Raw genomic sequence first — 9,253 nt, 5'->3', positions numbered from 1 at the left:
AGAAGAAGAAGAAGAAGAAGAAGAAGAAGAAGAAGAAGAAGAAGAAGAAGAAGAAGAAGAAGAAGAAGAAGAAGAAGAAGAAGAAGAAGAAGAAGAGAGAAAATATATGTTTGTATGAAATATTATATAGGAGCACTTACAGCAACACTATTTCATAGTAACCAAAAAATGGAATCATGTCAAATGTATACCAAGGACCACTGAGTAAACAAAATATGGTACATCCATACAGTGGAATATTATTCATCCAAGAAAAGGTGTGAAATACTATTTCATGCTATACTGTGGATAAACTTTGAAAACATTAGGCTAATGTGAAAGGAGCCAGGCCCAAACCAAGCTACCTAATGTATGACTCCATTTACAGAAGCCTTCAGAAGTGGCAAAGCTGTAGGGCCAGAAAGCAGGTTAGTGGCAAAGGCTGAGAGGAGAGGAGGATGGGGGCCGACTACCAGTGGGGACGGGGTTTCTCTAGGGGAGAATTAAAACCTTCTGGACTCAAGCACTCAAGCCTACACTTAAAAAGTGGGTTCTGTGATGTGAGTTACATCTCAATATTTGAAAAGCACACACTTAGTGGAGGGTGCAATGCCACGGCTTAGCCGCAGCGAGCGCCAAGGCCAGCTGCGGCCAGCGGCGGCCAGCACAGCCAGCGGCTGAGAGGCGAGCGCCGCTCCGGCTTCACCCGCGCGGCGCCGCATGCACCACGGTGAGCACAGCCTCTCCTGCAGTCCACTCCCCTCCAGGCTCCTCACTGGGAGCCATGGACGCCCCAGGGAGGGCCCTGCGCATCTCAGTACACTTCCCAGTCCCACTGGAAATCTGACATCATTTTTTTTTACTTTCTTAGTTTACAATGTAAGCATCGGGAGGAGTACTTGGCCTTGCAGACCGCCTCTCATCTTAGTGATACGGACTATCTCGCTAAAACATTCACCCTGTTATGTGATCTCAAGTGAAATGCTCAGAAGGGAAAGGTCAGGGCGCCCTGGGTGGAATGCACTCCCCAAAGCTTCTTTTGCTGGAAACTGAACCCCAAATTCCTATGCCAATTGTATCTACAGGAGGGGTCTTGGGAGGTAACCAGGGATAAATGAGACCCTGAGGGTGGGGCCAGGCAGCCACTCCTGGCTTTAAAGAGGAGGAGAGACCCTGCTGGCACCTGCTCTGTCCTGCCCCCAGAATGCCCAGAGGCTGAGCAGATGCCAGCACCAACCTCCAGAGCTGTGAATGAGGAAAAGTGACATCCCTTGAGAGCAAGATTGGCACTGTGGCAGAAAGCCCGGTGGTCGCGTGCTTGCTTAGAGTGCTGCCTGTTAGATTGCTCGAGATCTTGCAGACTGTTATGTCACTTAACCTTAGCCAGTGTGAGGAAGCGCACATGCAGGGTTAGACACGAACCAGGCCCCCCATGCTCCGCAGCATATAATGGCTAGTGAGAGAAATACTCGGACATCAGGAGAAAAGGGAAGCTGGTGAGGGGCCCTGTCCTGAGCTCCAGGATCAGGCAGGCCACACCTTCCCAAGCACCACCTACTGTGCTGAGGAGCCCAGGCTGGCTCCTCCTGGGGCCGCTCAGCACACTCCTCAGCCCACTGGGAAGGACAAGACTGGAAGAGGTGAGAGGCAGACCCAGCTCAAGCATGGGGCGCAGTGCACAGTGAGGTCTGTTGAGCTCACACGCACGATGGTGGCGTCCTAGGCAAGGGTACCCATTCTACAGCAGGCCACGCCACTGAGCTCAGGCTACTGTGGAGCCACCTATGGAGACCCACGCTTCAGTATGGAGCGCCTAGGATGGCTGGTCTTCAGGGCCTCCGCCCTCCGCCCTGAAAACCATGGTGATACCAAAGGCCCTTCCACAGTGACTATCGAGGTCTGGGTTTTAAGTCTTGAAGTCACTGTGTTGCAGGCTGTCTGGAGCCCCTCTCTTGCCAAGGCACGCCCTCTCCTTCAGCAATCATGCCAGACTGCAGGCCTCAGTGACCGGTCTGCCCTCAGCCCAGCTTCTCCCAGGCTCCGGATCACACCCACCCCAGCCACCTGGCCCTGCACCCTGCCCTCTGCTTCCTCGTGCTCCCCTTGCGTGGCCCACCTCCTCAGAAGCCTCGCGCTCACACCCAGGTACCTTCTACTCCCGCGTCACTCCCACGAAAGAGCGCTACTCGCTATGCCCCTTCAGTCCACCCTGCCTCCCAGAGCTCTGGACTCGGCCTGCGCCATCCGCCCCCCTGCCACCCAGGAGGGCCTCCCTGGTCCCTGGCCTCCTGATGGTCCACTTGCCCATCTCCTTGGCAACCCTCTCTCTACACAGGAGCATCTGCAGAGGGCAGCCCTCCAGTGCCAGTCCATGTCCCTCTGTTCCTGCCCACACATCCTGGAGAAGGGTGGCAAGCAGAGCTCAGGAGGTGCATGAGCAGAGGCGGGTCTCCAGAGGATAGCGTGAGAAGTATGAGTGGGGGGACCAGAGTCCAGGCATGAGAGTCTGGCCCCGTGTCACATAGGACAGTGGACACAGGGAAGGGGCCACTGTGGCAATGCTAGTGCGCACTGCAGCCTTCAGGACAGGAAAAGTTTCACCCACTGCAAAGCCCAGATCGGACGTCCAGTCCTTGCCAGTGGGCCTCGCCCAGATCCCTGAGGGTGGAGGGACAGGAAGCCAGCACCGGCCCTAGCGCCGGGGCGGAGGCAGGGTGCACTCCAAAGAAGGGCGTCCACGGTGCAGGGCCCGGGCGCAGCTCTGTGGGAGGGCCAAGCAGGAAGCCCTGCGAGGGAAGACCTGAAGGAAGCCACCGAAACGAAGCGCCCCCGCGGAGAGCGTCGCCGGGGAGTGTGCTGCGGGTGTGTTCCTTGGCTTCTTTCCAGTGTCTCTTGTTTCGGGGTTTTACCTACTTTTCTTGGATAAACAGTATTTCAGACAGCAGGTGTCTGCCTTAGGCCCTTTCCAGGGCTGGCAGTTACCTGGCAGCACCCCGGCAGCGCCTCGCACTGGCTCTGCGGCTGCTCCTGCTGCAGCCATCCCTGTGCCTCCTCCTCCTCCTCCTCAGCAGAGAGGAGGGAAGCAGCGTCAGGGCCCCACCCGCACCGGAGTGCAGCGGCGCAAGCGAGGCGCAGCAGTGTCGCCCTCCAGGGGATGGGTCCCTCCTCTGCTGGCGCGGCGGGGCCAGGCGCATCCCAGCTGCGGGCCTGGAAGGACGCGGGAACAACGCACGGGCTTGCGGGGCGCGGGGGCCTGTCCAGCCCTCAGGGGAGTCCTGCTCTCCGGGAGGGGCTCTTTCGCAGCCAAGCCTGCAGGCACTGGGTCTCCCTCCGCCTCGCTGGAGCCCCCGCGCAAGGATGGCCAAGGAGAACGGGCTTCTGCCGCGGCGGCGTGGCCAGAGAGGCCCTGGCCTCGGAGAGCGGTCCCCCCCGCCGGCTGCGCCTCGCACTTGTCCCCAGTCCGGACCCCGACTGGACCGCAGCGGGCATGAGCTGGCCCGAGCCGCCCGGCTCTCCGGCGCGGCTTCCTCATCTGCTGGTGGCCCGCCAGCCCTGCGCTCCGCCCCACCCGCCGCAGCCCGCGTCCGCGCTCTCCCTCCCTCGCAGCTCCGCCGTTTTAGGAAAGGGCCTGCTCGGTGACCTCGCCGGGCCACCCGGCCGGGCTGGGGCGGCGTCGGTGGAAGCGTCCTGTGCTCGGGCCTTCGGCTGCGCCCTCGGCGAGCGCTCGGCGCGTTCTGTGAGCCGGGTACGGCCGCCCGTCCCCGGGAGCTCCACCTGCTGCCCGCCCGCCTGCCCGCCCGCCCGAGGGGACAGGGACCGGGACAGGAGGGCGACGCGGACGGGGACGGGGCGGAGCTGGCAGGCGCCCCCGCCGGCCGTCACCCTCCGTCCTGTCAGGGCGCCCCCCGCCGGCCGTCACCCCCAGTCCTTGCAGGGCGCCCCCCGCCGGCCGTGACCCCCAGTCCTTGCAGGGCGCCCCCCGCCGGCCGTTACCCCCAGTCCTTGCAGGGCGCCCCCAGCCGGCCGTCACCCCCAGTCCTTGCAGGGCGTCCCCCGCCGGCCGTGACCCCCAGTCCTTGCAGGGCGCCCCCCGCCGGCCGTTACCTTCCCGTCATGGCGCCGCCGCCCAGCCTCGCCGCCGAGCGCCCCTCGCTAGCAGAGCCGCGGAGCCTAAAAAGGCTGGGCGGGCCCCGCCCGGGCCGGGGCGGGCGGAGTGGGCGTGGGGACAGCGCAGACCCGCTGGGCACTGGTCCTGGGGACACCGAGCGGCCCCGAGCGTGGGCACGGCCTCGCCACCTCCCGGATGCCGAACATAGTTTTCCTTTTAAAGGGAGCGCGGTTCAGCAAGCACGAAGGAGCCCGCCACCGTCGCGGACCGGCCGAGCGCGCCCAGCCCTAGCGGGCGGTGTCCCGAGACGACCCGGGAGGGCGGGCTCAGGGAGGGCGAGGTCGCCGCGTGGGCACCGGCCGCCTCCCCCCCACACCCTCGCCCCGGGGCGGCGGGGACCCCAGCCCGCGCAGGCCCGCAGGGACCAGGGCGCGTCCTCCGGCGCAGGTCAGCGCTGCCTGCGCGGGTGTCAGGGTCGTGCGCTCCGAGCATCCATCGCCGCCGCCGAGCGCGGCCGTGCCTCTAACGCAGCAAAACCAAACGCAGAAAGCAGCGAGTCCCTTCTATGACGCACTGTTGCCGAGCAGTAGTAAGAGATGCTAAAGTGATCAGCGATATAAAATCACTTGGGGACTCTTTCTGAGGAAATTACTAGGCAAAAAGAAATCCTCACCCTACGTGAAGCCAGACCGCTACTTCCACGGGAGGCAGAGTGCGGCACAGAGTTGGCCACAGCCCCAGTGTCAACTGTGGGGCCAGGGCTGGGGTGCTTGATATGCTGGGAGAGTGGACCTTACATCACCTCCAGTGTTGGCAGCCGACAAAGACTATCTAGAATTGGCCATGCTGAGCAGCCAGCCGCAAATTAATAGCAGCATTCAGAGGGATAAGTGGATAGCAGCAGGAATTGCCCTCTGCAGAAACAAGCTTGGGAAGGCACCTGTTCTGGAGGAGGGCAACGCTGAACTGAACGAGGTTTGCAGTTGCTGTTTCTGTTTGCAATCACCTTGGCCTATTCTGCTGAACTGGAATCCGATGGCCAGTTAAGGATAAAATATGTGTGGTCTGTCTCTTGGTCCATCTGTTTGTATGGGCAGAGAGGCTCTCCACACTGTCACCATAGAGGAGGAGGCATGCTGGGGCTGCTGGATGCTTAATCAAACAAATACTGAGGTTGTGTGGGAAGCGAAGAAGGCGAATGCTAGAAGGCACACGAGCACAGCCGCCCACTGTCTCCCCCTAGGACTGTTCTCCACCCTATAGCCTAAAAGTCTCGCTTCCTCCTGTTGCCTGCGGCTTAACCAGGTCCCTTGGCTCCTTACTTGCCAACCTGCAATGCCTCAGCTATGTGTTGGGGGTAAACTCAGAGCAGCAGCCTACAGGGCAGCCCCAGGTCAGATGTGCAGGAAGGAGGAGGGGGTCACTCCCTCAGTCACCTGCCCACCCTAGAGTAGTTCCCACACGGTGCTGGCCGGGCAGAGGGAGCAAGAAGACATGGCCCAGGCTCTCACGGGGCTCATCTGGCAGACAACTAAAGGAATGAACAAGCCGATAATCTCGTTTTGCTTCCCTATCTGTCTCTGTTTCAGGCTCCAGCATGGCATGTCCAGCTCAGGCCGATGTATCTGGGACACAAGGAGACAAAGCTCTTGGGCGATAGGGAGACCCCCCTCCCTGAGGAGGGGGGAACAATGCAGCTCAGACCCCCCTCTGCAGGGTGGGAGAGGGCTAAGCAAAGTCAGGCACATGGTGAAACGCAGAAGCAAAGGGAAGGAGGGAGGAAGGAAAAGGTAGAAAGGAAAAAGGAGGAAGAAAGAAAGAAACCAACCACCTGAGCAGAGGCTGCTGAGTTCTTCACCGGCAGGGCACCAGCCCTTCGCCTCTGAGGTGATCATCCACGGCCCAAGGGCACCTTGCGGCTTCTTTCCCTACCGCACCCTGCCAACCTTCCTACCAGAGCTTCGCCCTGCCAGTTGCCTTCCTGAGCCCTAGCCTGGCCAGGGGCCCCCACATGCAGCCTGAGGGAGCTGAGCCTCTGCACCCCTGAAGCCCTGACCTGGGGAGTTCAAGACTAATCCAGAATAGCAGGCTGGGGGGGGGGGTGGCCCTGGACAATGTTAGCGAGACATTCGCGGGCCTGCGAGAAGGGCAGAGAGATCCAGGGACGGTCCGGAGGCGGGACCGGCGGGGAGAGGCCTCCGCGGACCCGCGCACGCCGCAGCTCTACCTCAGTGGCCGAGCCGCCGCTCCGCCTCCTCGGTGTCTCCTTTCCTGAGCGCTGCCAGCAGCTCCTCTGGAGACAATAGCGGTACCCAGCAGGTCAGGCCGGGCACGTGGGGGACTGGGCAGCAGCCAGGAGTGCCCAGCCACCACGGGACCCTCAGCGCGCCAGCCTCGCGTCCCTCTGGGCGCAAGGCTTGGCCTTTGGGCCAGAACTGGGGGCGAGGCTTGAGGGATCCTAGGGTCAGGTAAGGACAGAGGAAACCAAGGAAGGAAAGGCTGGCCTCCCTAGGGATCCAGGCCCACAGAACAAAGAGAACCACAGCTGCCCTCCAAGCCCAGAGGGGCCACCGAGGGACAGTTGCTAAACTGACTGTTTCCTGAACCCTTGTGCTCATGAGCCCACTGTTCACACTGGGGCTTAGGACTAAACTGAGCCCCACAGTGTGTGGAGCAAAGAAAGTCGCGATCAGCTACCTGACCAACGAGGAGGGGCTGCTCAGAGGCCTTCTTGCCAGCTGCTCCTTTCTCTGCAAGGAGGAAAAGCTCGGGGTGATTTATTTTAAATGAACTATTTTACATTCTCGTTCTATAAAATTAGAAAAGTGTATTAAACAGTGCCCATGGTGGAAAGAAGAAAAATCATCATGTCTTGCATCAAAGGCAGGAGCTGACCACACTCTGATTTGTCTTACTGGCATTTATTTTATATCAGATAATTTTTGCACTTTTAATTCACATTTATGCCTTCATAGCAAAGATCACAGTTTGCCACCATCTCAGTATCCATCGGGCTGCCCATGTCCCTTAACTCCCAGGGCCCTATTCCTACAGTGCTGTCAGATCCTGTCCCCTGGGATCTCCCTGGTCTTGTGCTTCTAGGGGGAAGACATGTGTATACTATGCACCCAGCTTTTGTGAGCTGGGATAAGGGATGTTTTTCAATCAGACTGAAAGACCACACCCTCCTTTCCTGAACTGGATTTCTATGAACAGTTTACAGCTAAGAAATCAACTCGTCTCATTGTTTATCTTTGATCATTTTTTCTCTTTAAAAAAAAAAAATCTACTTGTTAGTGCCATTGAGATAGCTCAGTGGACTAAGCACCTGCTTAGGCAAGAGCAGGGCCTGGGTTCAATCCCAGTACCACATGCGCAGCCGCCCCCTCCAGGCTCTCTGAGCAGAAGGGGTGTAGTGGTGCACACCTGACTCCCAGTACTGGGGAAAACCAGAGGATCGCTACAAGTCCAAGCTGCATAGTGAGACCCTGTACCAAAAATTTTTTTTTTAAAAATCTACTCATTGAAAAAGCCTTGATGGAAGCTGGGCATGGTGGTGTACACCTGTGATTTCAGCACGCGGGAGACTGAGGCAGAAGCATCTCTGTGAGCTCAAGGCCAGTCTGGGCTACATGGTAAGTTTAAGTCCAGCCATGAACTACATGGTGAAACTATATATATATAGTTGGGAAGCATTGTTCTTAAAAATGGAACCTGGCATTTCCTGCCTGACATTTTGAGATGTTTGCAGATCTTATGGTTGGAATTTGGAATGTTCTCTGTTAGAAGATCCCCTATCCTTTTATTATAATAGTCTTTTTCCTACCTCCTACAATAAACTTTCCAATTAAAATCCAATATGTACATAAAAAGGTGTTTTGCACCACCTCAACCGTCCAGTTCATTTTTGTATTCCAGACTTGTGTAAGTGGCCAGTGACTTGCCCTGGGTGACGCCGTCGGGGAGCATCAAGGCGCAGGAACCTGGACCTGCACTGCGGTTCCATGGAATGTTTGGTGCTGTCCAGAGGGCGGGTGCTGCTGGAAGGCGCTGCACGGGGACGTGGGTGTCCGCCTTCGGCATCCAGCAGCAGCACTTGAATCCGCTGAGCTATCTGGCTGGCCCTGGATCTTTAGTGTATGGACAGATTTTCTGCACTCTTGTATTTGACTCTTTGGGTGACTACTATAAAATAATCCTATAAATTATATGTCCTGTAGTAAATTATTATTATTATTTTAAATTTTATTTATTTATTTGTGTGTGTGTGTGACCAGCTCAGCCCACCAGGGGGCGGGGCTGGCTGGCATGTGGTGCTGGGGGATTGAACTGCGGTCCCTGTGCTTTGCTAAGCTTGTTCTAAGTAGGTCCTTTAGACCACTGAGCCATCTCACCAGCCCTGTAGTAAATTATTTCCTTTGCAAACCCTGACTACAGCAGTCTTTTATTTTGGGAAACCTAACCCTAATTCTTTGTGCATTCTAGATATTGGTCGTCTGCCCAAGGAGTAGCTAGCAATTTTTTTTTTCTCATCCTGTAGGTTGTCTCTTCACTCTGTTAGTTTTTTCTTTTGCAACGCAGAAGGTTTTTGTTTGATATTATACCTTTGTTGGTTCTATACGTCATTTCTTATGCAACTGGGGTTCTGTTCAGAAGGTCCTTGCCTGTGCCTCGGTCTCCAAGAGTTTTGCCTAGTTTATTTTCCAGCAGTTTAAGCTTTTCTGGTTTAGATATTTGATCCATCCTGATCTTAGCTCCATCAGTGGTGAGATTTATGTGTCTACATGCTGCATGCGGACAGCCAATTTCCCCGGCACCACTTGCCCTGGCGCTCTTCTCTCCCGGACATGACTTTGGCTCCCTCATCGAAGGTCAGTCATTCTCTGTGCCGCAGGATTTCCTGCGTCCTCTATTCTGCTCCACTGATTGACAAGTCTGGCTTTATTCCAGCACCATCCTGGGTTTTTTGCTTCGTTTTTGTTTTGTTTTGTATTTAGTATAGGGTCTACACGATTTCACTACACAGATTGGATTTATAGTGAGTCTCCTGTTTTCAGCCTCCCAAATGCTGGGATTACACCACCATGCTCAGTCTCAATCCCCATCTCAGCTCGCCCTGGGCTGCCTTCTTCTTCTCCTTCTCCTCCTCCTCCTCCCCCTCCTCCT

The 9,253-nt window shown here is 57.1% G+C and overlaps 1 protein-coding gene across 3 annotated transcripts in view; it reads right to left on the bottom strand.

Annotated features, from left to right (window-relative positions):
• Lims2 (LIM zinc finger domain containing 2) overlaps positions 1 to 6,514 on the bottom strand; it is a 60,220-nt gene extending 53,706 nt beyond the window's left edge. Inside the window, exon 1 of one of the 3 annotated variants that reach the window (XM_023709779.1) lies at positions 6,315 to 6,514. Coding sequence is in view for 1 of the 3 variants with exons in the window: in XM_004626320.2 (XP_004626377.1) it covers positions 4,084 to 4,094 (11 nt within the window). In the remaining 2 variants the exon portion in view is untranslated. Of the gene's footprint in view, positions 1 to 4,083; positions 4,328 to 4,760; positions 4,784 to 6,314 lie in introns of those variants that run through there. The other 2 variants (XM_023709780.1, XM_004626320.2) reach the window with 2 other exon arrangements.
• Between the last annotated feature and the right edge of the window lie 2,739 nt (positions 6,515 to 9,253).

Source organism: Octodon degus, unplaced genomic scaffold, assembly GCF_000260255.1.
Source record: "Octodon degus isolate 3935 unplaced genomic scaffold, OctDeg1.0 scaffold00014, whole genome shotgun sequence".
NCBI lineage: Eukaryota > Metazoa > Chordata > Mammalia > Rodentia > Octodontidae > Octodon > Octodon degus.
Note: the sequence above shows the minus strand (reverse complement) of the source record. Positions and strands in the feature narration are given on the sequence as shown.